The sequence below is a fragment of the Equus przewalskii genome, chromosome 6, assembly GCF_037783145.1.
Source record: "Equus przewalskii isolate Varuska chromosome 6, EquPr2, whole genome shotgun sequence".
Taxonomy (NCBI): Eukaryota; Metazoa; Chordata; class Mammalia; order Perissodactyla; family Equidae; genus Equus; species Equus przewalskii.
Window position 1 is genome coordinate 97734120 of NC_091836.1, and position 16060 is coordinate 97750179.

At 44.4% G+C, this 16060-nt stretch overlaps 1 protein-coding gene and 1 long non-coding RNA gene across 6 annotated transcripts in view; one reads left to right on the plus strand and one right to left on the minus strand.

Annotated features, from left to right (window-relative positions):
• The window catches only part of ELP4 (elongator acetyltransferase complex subunit 4), a 235009-nt gene extending 221319 nt beyond the window's left edge, over positions 1–13690 (plus strand). For 4 of the 5 annotated variants that reach the window (XM_070626558.1, XM_070626556.1, XM_070626559.1 and 1 more), the window contains one exon: positions 12933–13690. In XM_070626558.1, coding sequence (XP_070482659.1) covers positions 12933–13064 — 132 coding nt within the window. In that variant the 3' untranslated portion in view covers positions 13065–13690. Of the gene's footprint in view, positions 1–11213; positions 11293–12932 lie in introns of those variants that run through there. The other variant, XM_070626564.1, reaches the window with a different exon arrangement.
• LOC139084234 (uncharacterized) lies at positions 1498–10300 on the minus strand. The gene is made up of 3 exons (XR_011541653.1): positions 10178–10300; positions 9279–9443; positions 1498–1772 (listed from the first exon to the last, which is right to left on the minus strand). It is a non-coding gene; the product is annotated as an uncharacterized lncRNA (long non-coding RNA).
• Positions 13691–16060: the final 2370 nt, after the last annotated feature.

The window sequence follows — 16060 nt, forward strand, 5'->3', positions numbered from 1 at the left end:
ATTCTGTAATTTACAAATACTTAATTGGGTAATTATTTTATGTATTTGCTTCAACTGATTTTAGAGCAACTAATATCCCTTTAGGACATAAGATAGAATGAAAGACAGAAGAAAAAATACCACTACTTGATATATTTTTAAAGGAAAAACTCCATCTTTTCCATCATCATTTGCTAAATTATGAAACTTATCAGTATTGAACTTTAGAAACCATCTGATGGTCCTTTTCCACAAATCATGCTTTCCTTTGCTTCCAATGCCTCAAGAAATTTTTGTGTATTTATAATATGAAGGGAATCGAATAGAAAAGTACAAATATGTATATTTCATTTAACTTAAATCTTTAAAGCTTAGAGAATTAACCCTACATAACAATGACAAAATCACTTCCCTCCATTATTTCACTTTGTAGCATCATTTCCCAACAGCAAAAGGAAGATTCCCACAGCCTGCCTGCAGGCCCTGGCTTTCATGACAGCAAACTTAGAGTTTCTCCTTGAACCAGAGTAACTCTTCCTTACAGATGAAAGCCTGAGACGGGATTCAGCCAATTTGGTACATCAAGCTGTTGGTTCTTCTGCATTCTGAGGGTCTCTTAGGCCTCCTTGTAGAAAGATTTAGCTCAGTGATAAAGTTAAGCGGTGGGGGAAAATGCTCCACATGTAAAAGCAAATGAGTTTTTAAAGGATAGAAAATAATCTCTATGAGAAATTACTTCTAAATTATCCATGTGGAAATTAAACTTAGCTCTTGTTAACATTTCCCTAGAAACATGCATTTTGATTAAGCCCAATAAACCAACCAACCAACCAACCAACCAACCCCTGGCAGTAGGGTGGTCATTTGTCTGTATACTCACAAACAGTCTGCTCTTTTCTGATCATTGGTATTTTTTCCTTGCTTTATTTACTTCATTTCCTTTAACTGTATTTCCCATTATTCATGGAGAGATGTTCTATCTGAGACTAAATGGATTCTCTCTTAGTTCTTATCTGTGAAGTCACTTGAGCACAGAGTTATCTTTGGAGCTGTGTCTTCGTCTCTAATCTTGTCCCCCAGCCAGCGCGCTCGGCTGGTGCTGCCCCATTGCTGTCCTGAGGCACGTTGAGAGGGCTCTGCTCTGCCCAGGCTGTTCTCCAAGCTCCCTTTGAAGTGGGCGAGGAGAGAGGCCCGTGGAGGGGCAGACAGACGTACCCGGTGACTGTTGGAAACCAGTGTAGTTTGTGAATTTGCCATAAGCTTTTAGGTGAGAACTGAGGTGGGTTTCCAGGGTTAGCATCTTTCCAAAATCAAAAGGAAAATGGAAGTTTTCTTTTCATTTCATTTCAGAGGGCTCTGATATGAAAGATGTTTTTCTAAATTTTACCAAGATTTCAGCAATTAATTAATCTATAGACTTAAAGGATTTTAAAATATTCATGACAGCATTGCCATGTTATACATTTCTATTTATATGTGTAAACAGGCGAGCACACACAGACATACGGTAACACTTACCAGGCAATGTTACTGATGCCACCGAGGTGTTCACTGACGTTTGGAGCAGGTGGCATGGACACCACCTGGGAGACTGGCCTTTTATCTGCCCGTGGAGAGTAAGGAGCTCCCTGCCGTGATGGATGCTTCCATTTATTGTGGAAAGTTTTTATGCAGTCAGTGTAGAGAAAGCCACATTTCATTCCTTCAAACCAAAAACGTACTACCTAACTGCCTTGTCTGAAAGCTAACACAGCGTGTCAAAAATAACAGCGCGGCCCTCGATGCACCTGGACCTGGGGGAAGAAGTGGGAACAGTTTGGCAAAGAGAAAACATAAAGTTAAGTTTTGTGTTATTTTCCTTTCACTCACGTTCACACCAGGTAGACTTTGTCAGATACCTATAGTGAAGAAGAACTTGTTCACGCATGCAGAACAGATTGAAGTGAGACTGAAAGCTCCAGGAAATCGGCCTGCTTCAAAGACCATTAAAGTTACCTCCCCTCCAGCTTTACAAACGCGTTGATTGTCGTGTTTCAGTCATGTAAATATGTTTCGGCCCAGAGCGCCCAGGATTTCCTGTCACAGAGGCCTGCTCGGGTGGGGGCGGGCAGGGAGGACCAGAGAGCACACTGCCGCGAACCTGGCTTTGGGCAGCACATGCTTCAGTGCTGAATGCCCAGGAATACTTCGCAGGCGCTGGCGGCTGCCTAGCAATGGGGATTTCTAATGCTGGCCGGCCTGACAAAGTAAATACAACTATTGAACATAAGGCAGCTCCTAATAAGAAACAACAATTGCCCCTTGTAAACACCTACATTTGGCCCCATTAAAAATTCTTTCTTCATACCAGGAACTAGCAGACCCTCAAATCTGAGGGCCTCCAAGTAACTGAAGAGTGGTTGGAGACGCAGCGTTGCCGTTTCCTCCGAGCACTGCACACCCGTCTCGGGGCTTCGGGGTGGTGTTCTGCATGCGCTGTCCGGCATTATGCAGGCAGACACATTGGCCATTATGCTCTCAGGACTCCTTCATGGACAGCCAAAGTCAATCAGTATTATGTTCATAGATATGTGCTATACTTGTGTACAAAAATCTATGATTGCCACGTTTCCAAGAGGAGTGTTCGTCAAAAGCTGCCAGTTTTAAAAGTTATTTGGTGAACTGACATTAATATGATAACTCAAGCAGTCATCTGATTTCAAAATTCGCTAGTTCCTGCCCTTTCACATCTTAGAATGTGTCTGTTCCATTAGTTATGTATCAGTCAGACCTCGGCCAGTTCCTGAGTTGAGTGGTGGATCTACTGTAGTTGTAAAAAGCTCTAGGATTTAGGGATCAGCCTTGAGTTCGCAAACATATTTATCTGCTAAGAGTTTACTGAGTGGGACATTTCACGCTATAGTAAGGAGCAAACATGAGTTTGAGTTCTAGTCAACAGAAACAAAGACAGCGTGCCTTTGCCCCATCCAGAGTACTTTCCATACGCCTTAAAAGAAAAAAGGGATAAAAAGGAATTTGTATGTAATTAGCACTTTGAATTTATTTCTAAAAGAAGTTTCTTTTTGTAAGATCGATATTCATTTCTAAGAGCACTATCTGTTCCTAAAATATCTTACTATTCCTAAGCCACTTGAGCGGCGGTACCCAAAATATTACTCCTAAAATGATTCCCTGCTTGTCTCAGGTGGAAGGAGGCTTCCTGGACAAGGTGGGCGTGAAGAGTCGACCAAGTCTGTCCGCAGGAAGGTCTCGGCCTCCTTCCCTTTGCTGCCGCAGCAGCACAGGCCCTGGGTCTCAAGCCTCTCTCAGCCTGGCCCTGCTGGGGCTTAATTCAAATTCCACACACTCTGGGGCTGATCTGCTCCTGCCTGCATTGTGTGTTCCAGGGCCACACGCGCCTGGGGTTAGCGGCACTGGAGACCAGGCAACAGGGCGCCAGAGAGGGAAGTCCTGCCAAGTAACTCGGGGAGGACGAGCAGGAGGGAGGGTTAGGGAGGTGCGAGGAGCCTTATTCAGGCAAGGGCGCACAGTCAGGGTCGCAGGGTGGTGGTGGCCATGTGTGGCTTCCCATCCCATTCTTGCAGCCCAGAGAAAAGGCTGAGGGGGCTTGGGGAAGGCGTCTGTCTCAGCGTTTCTACTGTTCAAGTCTAGGTAGCAGTTGACCTCACAGTATTCCCACTGTTGCCTGAATGGTATGTTTGTTCAGGCCTGCTAACGCTAGAACATTCTTGAGAAGAATATCTGCAAAAGAACAGAGGAGAAACCAAAAGAAAAGAAAAAGATGGTGCCATTAGTTTGTGTAGAAAGTAAAACCATTTTAAGGAAAGTGCTCTAGGAATAATCTGGTTTGTTCTCTGTCGATGTCTGACGTAAGGGAGGAAAATAACATGACTCCTACACATCTTAAATGTCTGAAAGTTCAGGAACCTTGGGACTGAAGCGCACTGGTTTGTTAAAGGTTCTGACTCACACTTTAAGAGGATTAAACTCAGCAAACCAGCGCCCCCCGCACCCCAGCCCCACAGTACTGCCGCAGCTTCTACCCCAGGGACATTGCACGCAGGCCCAGCCCCTGGAATCTTCTGCTGGGCAGGCCTGAGATTGAGAAGCACCACTCCCCACAGGAGGAGGGCAGCAGGAGCGAGTACTGTGGGTCACTTAGTGGCTGGAACGGTTTTCCTCACTCAGAAGCAAGCAGGATCTAGAACAGTCTGTGTACCCCACCTTTTAGAAAATTCTGTCTGTAATAGAATATACGTTTGCAACAATTCTTGTTTTCTGTTATTGAAAATGTCCGTCAGTGGTTCTGTAAGCACACAGGTGAGATGGCCCTGGTATTGACAGAAATCAGTGCACGTCGCTCCCTTGCTCCCCGTAGCTCTGAGAATTGAATCCAAGCCGCTTACCGTAGCTTCGCACCCCCACGTCTGTTACCCGCCTTCAGAGCAAACTCCTCAAGGCCATGCCACTCCCCTGTATGTTGACTGCTCCGGAAAAACTGACTTTTTCTGTCCTTCAAATTTGCCAAGCTTATTCCCACCTTCAGGCTTTTGCATTTTATTCCCTTTGCACGGAAACTTCTTTTTCCAGGTCTTCATAGGTCCCTTCTCAAAATTTAGATCTTAACTCAAATGGACTCTCCAGAAAGGCCTTTAGCAATTAATATAGTGCCACCAGCCAGTATCGTGTTTTCATAAAAATTCATGAAACTACCTTTTAGTCCTTGAGCGCACCGCTCGCTGTCTGAGTCGTCCTCGCCGCGTTTGCTCTCCCGGACGCCAGCTGTTTCCCCTGAGTCGCGTGCGTGTCCCTCTGGAATTCAGGTTCTTTGAAAGCAGGGCTCCCCCTGTGCTGTTCACTGTTTTATCTCTGGTACTTAGAGAAGCCGGGCGCGTAGACTGTGGGTAAGAATGTGGACTTGGAAGCCAGGCTGCCTGGGTTCAGACTCCACTTGGCTGTCCTCAAGTGCAGCACCAGTTCCACTCGAACTTTCAGACTTGGTCACTTGCTCCCCAGCTAGCTGAGAGGGAGGTGTGGAAGTGAAGTCTCCTTCAGGATGCCGTGTGCTCAAGGGTCCTTCAACTGAAGGAGGGGCGGGAGGAGATGTTGGGCAACAAGTGTCAGTCTCTGTCATGCCCACAACCCTTTGGAACCCAGATATCCATGCACAGCCTTCTTCCCACACACCCTTCTTCGGGGGCAAGTGGGGATCCTACTGGCTAGAAACTTCAAAAATTCTCCGCCCTGGCAGGAGAGAATGTCAGCCCAGTTCGTAGCCCCAGTCTGCTCTCTGGAAGGAGCTCCCTCTCCATGTTCCTCTGTGCCCCTTTGGGAAGTCACTCCTTGATGGCTGCACGAGGTCACCCTTGGAGAGTATGCCCTGTGGAGGCTGCCTGGTTTTCACAGCCCGCTTGTTGATAGATCAGCTTTGGGGACCGAAGGTTACTCTGAGGGTGGTATAATCCTAGACTTTGACCAGGCTTGTGGTTTCTTTGGCAATACAATCCCCTCAAGACTTTAGAAGGTTCCCATGCTGTTTGCTTCCATTTGGTTCCACATGCAAGTAATCGCAGCTGAAGAGTTGTCTGGACATAGTTCTGGGATTCAGAATGTGAAACGGATCACATCTAATTATTTTGTGCAATCAGAAAACTCATACCAGAAGCTCGGGGGCTAATGAAATAATCACAAGGGCTGGAGGACGTTGCCCCCAAGCTGGCTTCCAGGAGAGCTGCTGCCTCTACCAGTCAGGAAGGCGAGGAATCAGGCGGCCCCCAGCCGTTAACCAGGCGTGCACACCCTGGGGCCTGTCATCGCAGGTCGGTAAGTTCCGCTGCCACCGCGCTGGACCCCATGAAGCAGTAACTGCACGCTGAAGCTCTGGGCCGGCCCCGCTTCTGCAGCTGCCCTCAACTCCTGTGAGCTAGTCAGGACGCAGACGCAGGAGTGCTGCCAATTGCCCAGTGGAAGCTTCGGGAAGACCCACCACGCCTGCCCCTCTCCACTTCTCAAAATCTCACGCCTCCCAGCGTCCTGCCCCACCCCCACCCCACTCCCCACCCCCGCTCCCGAGGGCCCGCCACCAGGGATCGGAATGCATGCTTGCCCACACGACTGTTACATTCTAAGACTGGAGTCTTGTTTTCTGGCCTCTGTTCTACCCATTTCCCTCTCCTTCATCTTATTGGTAACCAGCTTGAAGCCATCTAAAATAATCGACTTGAGAGGGAAGACAGCACCCTTAATCTGACTTTGGTCTCTGGTGGGCTCTTGTTTCTGGCCAGCCTCTCACGGGAACATTTTATCAAGGCCTAGGGGCGCAGACCGCTGGGGAGCACCTGCCTCCATGCACAACAGTGGAAACCGTGCACCTGCCAAGCCGTTGGTCGGTGTAGACTGTGGCTGCAGGCAGGGCGCCTCGTCCGAGGAGCTGTGGCCCTGCTGTCTCTTCCTGCAAACTCTGTCACTCGGGCCTAAGTTCATTTCTCTTTTATAAAGAACTTTACTGAACGTGGCAAGAAGCAGCTAACACGCCAATGTTCTGAATTTCTCCAGCATCTCGCCTGAAGCCATTGATCAGGCCGCGTGAGGTTTGCCGTCCCCATCGTCACAGGCAAACAGGGGTCACTTTCTTCCCCTCTGCGGTCTGACCTCCCTGCCTGCCTTTGACCACTCAGCCAATGTGTATTTAGATCAGAGAACTTGAATGCTCCATTTTCAGGTAGCAAATTCTCTATAAACAAGATAGAGGTTAGACTGTTACTACAGAGATTCAAAAATACAGTGACTTAAATAACACAGAAGTTCATCTATCTCTCACAGAAAAGCCCAGTTTGGTGACCCAGGGCTCCTTTGGTGGCCAGATGGTGTCAGGAGACCGAGACTAATTCTGTCACTGTGCTCTGCCCTCCTCAACCCAGAGCTTCCACTTGATGGTCTGCGACGGCCGCTTCAGCACCGACCCCAAACCCACATTTCAGCAAGTGGGAAGAGGGAAGTCAGGCTTGTCCCTGGCAGGTGTGGAGCCTGGAGCAAGAATGCAAATGAAGGGCCACATTATTCTATGCATAAATCCTTAAAAGGATCAAGCCAGCAAACCATCGAAAATGCTTGATCTTCCTTCCTTCACAAACTCGTCTTCCTGGAAAGCCAAGTTTAAATTTAGGATCAGGGCCCCACTTGAGAACATGGAGATGCAAGGAGAATCAGGCTGCCGGCCTCCTCCTGCCTCCTTCCCACAGCCAGCAGGCCGTGTGCACAGCTGGGGGACACCCCGCCTGCACAGCCCTTGGTGACTCCTGGGGCCCCAGGGTGTGCACACTGACAACACAGTCCACACTTAGAGGACGAACCTGGCCAAGGGACCTGTGCAGGCTTTGTGGCCACTTGGACAGGAGTGCTGAGGTTCACAGTCCACAGAGGGTGTCCCATAAACAAGGGTACATGTTCTGGATGGCACACCCCCTTCGCCACCCAGGAGGGGGTGGGGGGGGCCCCTCTTGCTGAGAGGAATAGCGGCATATCGGCACTAAGGAGAGGCGGAGCAGAAGCCCCCCCAACCCCCCCAAGGATCTGACCCTGAGCTTAGCCACAGCACTTCCGCTCCAGACAAAGTGACCAGAACATAGTCACTCGCCTCATCCATTGGCAAAGGGAAGCTGGGACATGTGACCTTTGCTCTGGGAGGCCACGTGCCCTGCTAATATTCAAAGATTCTTTTATGCACTGCAAAGGAAGGAAGAGAATAGATATTGGGAGTAAGCTAGCAATTTCTGCCACAGACACATGCCTTTTCACAAATCACACTTCTGTTTAGACAAGTGAGTTCTTCACAATCTGCTTTCAGAGAGGTGAGTTTGGAGGCAAGACAATACTGTCAATTATAATTGACGGTCAAAATAATTGCACACCGGAGCATTTTTCAATGGGCAGCCAATGTGCAGTGTTCCAACTCTGAAATTTTGTCTAATTTTCAGATCAATCAGGAAGAACCAAATGAATTTTTTTCAGTTCAAAGGATATAGTATGATTATGACATTCGATAAAACAATTTTAATCTTAAACCTTGAGAATGGATTGGATCTTAAACAAACAAAAGCTAAAACCCAAAAGCTGACCATGTTTGGCAGAATTTTTTCCAGAAATATTCAGCCACTACAAAATGTACACTTACCGATCCAAAAACAGCAAAAATTTGTTTCTGGCATTGTTCCCACTGGACTATTTATATGTGAGAGTAACACAAAATTCACCAAAATTAGGCAAATGCATCTTCCACATTCCAAAATTTTAACCAGATGTAGGAAAATTACAATGTAACATTATATTGTAATAATGTAATGATTATGGAATAATATAAATGTTAACAATGTAAAAATACAATAATTATTTAATAGCTTTTTTTACAAGGTGAAACAACACTCTGAAATCTTGTGAAGAAATGTTGCAATGGGTGGCGTTTTGGGGAAGGCCCGCTCCGTCCGCCTCCTGCCCTCGGTCCTCCCCTGGTGCCCCTGGAAGGAAGTCGGTCTGTGCATGAGGGAGAGGGCTGTGTCCTCTCTTTACACAGAGAGCGAGAGAGACTCTGAACACTCCTTTCACCTGTGCTCTCCCGGCTGGCAGGGTGTCCGCTGTGTTTCCTGATCAGAAACTTAAGAGTGGAGCCCAGGCAGGGGCTGCAGCTCACACACTAGTGAGAGCTTCTGGATGCCCTTCTTTAGCCCCAGCCTTTCTCAGAACAGTAGCTGATGGCTGGTTGGCTCCCAATATCCATTGGCTCCTTCTCCCACAGTGATAGATTTGTTACATATCCTCACACATCTTCAAACATTTCCCCGCCTCCCTCCCAACCAGGGGCAGCACATCTGAGTTGTGGACCTGAGTGGAAGGGTGTGTCCAACTTCCAGGTCTGGCCTCCTGGGCCCCTTCTTCCCTCCAGCTGAGAGCACAAACCTGAGAATCAGTGATGGGGAGTCAGACTGTCCCTGGCTGCCTCTGTTAAGGGACCAAGGTGTGTTCTAAGCTCTTTATAAGTTTTAATTTAAGTTGGCTATGTTTTAAAGAAAAGAGAAAAAATCTATTAGGAAGCATTTTGAAATATTAATACGTCTTTCTGTGATTATAAATACAAGGTGTGAAATGTCAGAAATTTAAAAAGGATTAAAATAAATCTCTTCATCTGCTCAAGGGTAAAATGTATGACATCAGTTGTTTTCAGAAAACAAACAGTACCTGGTGGTTTGGTCCTGGCAAAATATGAAAAATATAAATTGATTGAACTTATTTTAATGGGTATTTACCTGTAATCTGTCTCAAACTCAGTATAATCTAGATTCCTTATCTTGCTCCTTCTGTCTGGGAACAGTGCTGAGCACCAGCCGGGCAGGCTGAGAGCAAAGGACATAGGAGGAGGCAACAGAGCTGAGAAATCCAGTCCTGTGTATCTTGGGTCAGTTTAGTTGCACCTCAAGGAGAACAAAACATAGACAGTGGCTCAGCCAAGCAGAGGACAGAGGTAGCAGAGAGGGAGAGTCTCAAAGTCTGGCTCCGTGGCATCCTGCGTCAGAGCCAGGCTCCTCTGCCACAGCCGCTCCATGTGACCAGGGCTCGCTGAGCCTAGGGGGCCATTTGGCAGCAGCTCCCTGATCTGCCGGAGTGTTTGCCAGCCTCGCTGTTCCCACGTTGTAGCACTAGAGAGAAGGGACCCATTAATCCAGTGGGATCAATTGCTGCCTCGGGGGAACGTGGGGCTTGTCACGCCTTTCCCTGGTCCCTGTGCCTACATGGACATCAGCATTTGAGACAAGGCATTAATGGAAAAAATGAGCAGGCAGCCAGCCAGATACACGTCGCCTACATCACCAGCACAAACCCTTCTGCGCAGAACCTGGGAAAGAAGATCAGGTGGAAACATTTCAGCTCAAGATGTAAGATGTGCTTTGGGCCTTGCCTCAGAACCCCAGGCATAAAAATGAGTAAGATGAATGCCTTGATTTGGTTTGTAAGGTTGAAAATAGTATGATTTTTTATAGTCTGATTTTTATTTAAACCATTACTCGGTGAAACCTCACAGTCTAAGAGTTTATACACCCTCACAGCCTTGCGGCCTTGGTCTAAAGCAGGTCACCGTGCAAAGCCAGGTGTCTCCAGCACATTTCTCGAAAGACAGATCTGGGTCCAGTAGCCTCTGAACACTTACATTTCAGCGTGTAAGTCTGGAAGCCTCTCGGGGAAAGTCCCGGACACACCCGGCAGGCCTGGAACCTAGTCTCCTTGTTCCTCGCTGCTTCACGGCGCACTGACGCGGTGCACGGGGGGAGGCTGGGGAGGAGGAAGACAAAACCCACTGCTTGAGAATGTGGACTGCGCCGTGAGCTCATTCAAGTAACGACGCACCGATGCAGGCACAGTCACACGTGGCTTCATAGCTTTGCAGGAGCCATCCCTGGGCTTTCTCAGAAGACACGAGGATGCAAATATGCTACACAATGTAGCATTTGGTTAGAAGCATTTAATCACGTCACCCAAAATTTTTGTGCTCAGAAGTTACACACAAATGATATTTGAGTTTTCTTCAAAGCCGTTCAACCTGAAAGATTTCCAAGCATGTCACACACCACATTTAGCTGCTTTTGCTGTGAGGGCTTTCAGCCAACTGGCTCACTCTCATTGCCTAGAGAAGCAGAGGAAGAGAAATTTTTAGCAAATAGATAAGCTCCTGAAATAATTGTATCCTGCTGGTTCTGAATAAACTATACCTTCCTCACGTAGATTATCAGAGCAGGATGACCCTTCAACCAAATGCCTCGTAAAGATGAGTCAGTTCTACTGTTGAGCGCGCATGTCAGCATCAGGCTCGTTGTTTAACCCCCAGCCTGACTCGGGAGGCTCCGTCCTGCTCCCTCCCCTCCCATTTCTGCTTTGTCCCCACCTGTGCTGCAGAGGGACCCTGGAGGGCTCCCATGAGGGACCCTGTGCCTGCCTTCTTCCTCTCACTGGAGCGAAGGACTCGCCCGGTGGGGAGGCCGCTCTCTTCCCACCGCCTTTCAGAACGCCTTGCTTCCAGTAGACTCCAAATATTTGTTGACTCCAGTTGATTTCCTAAACAGCCTGGTCACCATCTGATTCATCTTTGTGAGGTCCCGACCAGAGGTCTGCACACACATGCCTTTTATGGTGAATGTTAAGTTTCAGATAACTGCATGTAGCCTGGTCATCTTTCTTTTGCTTATTAGAAATAACGACAGGATCTTAGAGAAACGCTGAAACTCAGACGTGATTAAATGTCTCTTTCCTGCCTGCCTCCTCACCCAGCACTGGTAAGCCAACACTGCAGAGAAACTCACACCCTCATGCTCCAGAGCCCTGCGTGTCTTTAGGATTCCTGAGCCTCTCACTTTTTTTTTTGCCTGAAATCCTTTCTGGAACAAAGCAGGGTATGAAGAAATGAAGGAATTATTTAAATCAAAGAAACAAAGTTGTGTTTATTTGTTTTTTATATCATTCAAGAAATAGACATTTAATTACTTACTATGTGACAGGCTGGGTGCTACGGATGCAAGTGAACGATACCGTATGAACATTACTATGTGGACTTACGGCTCCTCTTGACCCTTCTGACATCTTTGTTGGTCATATATCTGTATAATAGTGTCTTTCATCCTAGATGCATTTGCATTAAAGAGTAAGTACAGGCAAACTGAAATCAAGAAAGAATATTTTCATAAATTATTTTTAATGTTTTAAAATATTTTGATCTTCTCCACAAAGCTTGTGTTTACATGACAATAAACAAGCCTTTTATCTGGAAAGAAACTAGCCAAAACATATGTTTGTGGATCACAATATTTTGACCAGAAAAAAAGAAATGGCTCTACCCTTTTTCATCTTCATTTTTCTTCATATCGGAGGGAGTTTTCCAAATGGAAGGTTTCCCGGAGGCTGCCTCCAGGTCGCTTCACCTCTGCAGGCTGTGGCCAGTTGTCAGTGCACGGCCCCTCCTGTCTGTCTCACCTTTCGCCTCCACACACTCTGCGCCTCACACAACAGACGGGGTCCTTTGGGTTTGGATTTTTGTGAAACAGATCATGTGGGCTGAGAGCACTGACAGTTAAAGGAATTTAGTAGAGATCCTTTTGAAAACCAAAAGGGTTCTTTTGAAACATCCATATTTCTCGCTAATTACAGTAACTGTTCTGTAATTATGGTCAGTCACTCTGAGTCTGCTTAAATCAGCCTGTATCTGCAGAAAGACAGTTAGGATGGGGAGATGTTCCAAGCTACATTATACTTTTGAAAACATGACCCAACATTGTGCATAGTAACAAACTTACCAAGACCTGTAACAGAGGTTACAGCTGACTTATCTGAGCATGTGAAAAGTATTGACCCTTTGACTGGTACCATTTTTTTCATTGTGTCAATATTTCTATGAAAAGTGTAGGTTGCTAGAGCAAGTATTGCCTTGAAATAGAATCTTCAGGTCAACTTAACGGATAAAGGGAAATAAGCATTTGTGGGAATCCATAATTGCTGAAAAGCTATATTCAATTGAAAAATAGCATTTGGAATCCTGGCCAAAACAAAACAAAGCTGAAAAACAACTCTGCCATTATCATGTGATTTTTTTTTTAATTTTGCTTTTATTTGTGCATTTACATGTTTTCATTTCTACCTAAATCAGAAAAACCTTAACACGTTTAGGTTTGGACTCTGGACATGTTGCACTGAGCCTCCTGGCCCAGTCGATGGAACGGCCATCTTTGTGAAATCCAGTAGGAACAGGATGAGGTTCCATCAGGCTTCAGCCTGAAAACTGTTTTAGCAGGAATTTTATATGCAAGACTAAATGCTGATCAACAGAGCATAATATTGTATTCTGAAGTGTGCTCGCAAGAGCAAAATTAATTATTTTTTTCTTCTTTCTTTCCTTCTCCTGAAATCTTCTGCCATAGCGACTGCATTTGCCTCCAGACTTGTCAGACACCGTGAGCCGCTCAGGCAAACAGGATCTGGCAGAACCCACCAAGCTGCTGGGCCCCGGCTGTGGCGTGACGGCCGGAGGCAAGAAGCACCTGGACTTCTAGTGGCCCCCCCTTAGTTGCCGCGTGCAGAATTGTATGACACTCTAATTACGATTGCTAATAGCTATGTAAATATTTTTCTTAATGATTTGACCCTTCAGTCCTTGAAAAAACAGTTAGGATTGCAAAATGAGGCCACCGTTGTTCATTTTTTTAACCAACTTTTTATACAGAATCAGTACAGCAGAAGCACTTTCATTTAAAATTTTGTTTTATGCTATATCTACAGAAAATAGGTGATTTTATTTTTAAATAAAAGCAAATAAAATGTCAAAAATTCAAATGCCTTACAGTGGCCATTAGTGTACATGTATTAAGGCACCTCGTTCATGGTAAAGTGCATGTTTCAGAATGTTCAGAAAACATTCTGAAATTCAAAACTGTATTTTCTGAAAAACTTATTTTCTCTTTATTTCTGAAAAAGTCACTTGCCACCAAAAATGCTAAAGTTTTTTAAAAAGTGAAAAATTTGCTAATGTATGAAGCCTGTATAATAAAATGAATTTGCATTTATGCAACCTGTTATTAAATTGATGAAGACAAAATAATATTTTGGGATTAAGACTCCATTAAAGATAATTAGTCCGATAACTAGTAGTTAATAAAGAACTTGAAAGATGGAAAGCAAAGCAAAAGAAGTTGATGGTCTTCTGTTTAGTAACCCTGAACAACTGAAGGCAGCACTGTGAAAGTGTCCACAGATGTAATTCAGGATTGAAATGCAAACTGACAGCTGCACTGAGGCCAGGATACTGAGGAAAATGCACTGAAGCTTGGTGAGAGATCTTCCAGAACGTAGGGCTGAGGCAAAGCAGAAATCTGAAGCTCCCTCAGATTGCCATGGCACCAGGTGAGCCCTTTGTGTCTATGAGCATTGCTGCTATGTTTCTAACCATACAAACGAGTCTTTGGGGTATATAGCATACTGAACCAGTTTTCAGATAAAACATAAGGTTTTTGAATCATAGTTCCATATTCTCAAAGCTTTTGACAAAAAGCAAAAGTCAAAAAGTTGCATATTTAAGTAGAGTCTCAATTTTTAAAAGGCTGTTTAACATTTGTTAGAAGTTGAATTTCCAAAATACATTTTCAAGTATGTTAGAATATTTTGAAGCAGTTATAACTAGCATTTTTAAGTACTTTGCTTTTAATATACCACAAATTATACTTTATTTGTTCTTGACAACATTGTAGAAAACAAAGACTAGGTTTTTAAAACTGTCTAACCAACGTGATGAATGTCAGTCACTTAAAAAAAAACCCACTGTAGCATAAACACATACTGTATACAGCTTTTATTCAGAATTCGAATAATTGAATCAATGACAGCGATTCGCCAGGATGTCAAATCTCTCCATCATATCCTGTCACTACCAGTTTATTTTTTGTGATCAAAATCAAAAAGACAACTATTTTGTCACCTGCTATTTCATTAGTACTAAAAATCAGGTTTCTTCTTCTATTTTTTTTAGAATGTCTGGTTTATTTTTTTCACTTCTTTTAATTCGAAAGACAAATTCTTTCCCATTTTCTTTTCAAAACAAAGTTTCAGAATTGATCTGTCAGTTAAAATTAAAGGGCTTTTATATTAAGCAAAGGTGCTTTTAAAATTTAAAGCAACTCCAAAAAAACCAATTTAGTCCATAGATAATAAATAATGTGCAGATACTCCACAAAAGCTTTGCTGTGTCCTTTGAAAGCATTATGAGCAATCTGAATAAACTCAAATGAGTATTTTAGTCGAGTTATTATTTTAATAACTCTAACCTTTTTCTTACTGTGTTGTGATTCATTTTATACAAACACACAACGGAACAATTACATAGCATTTGACTCTGAAAAGGAAATGTGAGGTCATCAGATACGTGAACTGCTTGTCAAAATACTTGCTAGGTCACTGATTTACCTTCCTGGCTACCATGTCTATAAAATTAATAGCCAATTTCCAGTTAATCTGTGCTTTGCAAATAGATAAATACTATAAAATAGTTGAATGTGCGTATTCGAACCCTATTTTAAATATTAAAGAAACTTTTCAAACTCAGTAAAAGTGCATCTCGAACAATAGTAGTACCTGGGCTTTCCAAAACTCAGATCCAAGGACTCTGCTGTTCTCATTCACCAGCAGGATTTGTAAAAATGAGCTACTGAAGAGGGATGTACATTTTTTGTTTTCCTCCGATAAAAACCCACTCTAAAAATGGTTTTTTCTCCTTCTGGAAACATTATCGATCATCCATGTGCTAATAACTTACTACATGAAAATATTGGTCCTCAATAATGCTACTGTAGGTGTATAGACCATTTTGATACGTTATGAAATATACACTCTATTAACAGATCTTTTTTCAATTATCAACTTGTCTCAAAGATAGACTTAAGTAACAATGCCAAACATAGTATTTGAAATGTCTTCCTATCTGTTAAATGTTCCTAAAACTTGCAAAGCCTGGCTGGCATTCATGTCTTAGGCTAGATGTGCCTTTCTCTAAGAGGAGGTACATGTCTTGGCCGCTGCAGGTGCTGGGGTTCTTAGACCCTCTGAATTTCTCTCTAATAGTCACCAGACAGTTGTCCATTTTTTCTTCCCCTCTTCCATTTATTCTTTAGCTCCACCTCCAGCATCTGCAAATACTAATACTAGACAAAATAAAACGACTTCAAAAGGAAGCAACACTCTGCAATGAATTCCTCATCCATCTTTTCATTTTGAAGAACCAGACGTGAACACACAGAAGGGAAGTGGGGGACCCTATTCTTTCTGCAGGCCCCAGGTGAACGTCTTTCCTAAACACCATGCTAGTGCTTTCCAAAGACAGTCACATCAACCCCATCGAATTTAAGCACTACTAACCCTCGGTACTTACACTGTGAACTTTAAAACTGGGCAGTGAAGTAATTCGGGACCGATGCAAAAAAAGAGCATTCTTAAGGAACAGAAAAGGAAAGACTTGAGCTTTGCCTTGGTAAGCCAAACATTATACAGAGAAGAAAAACCT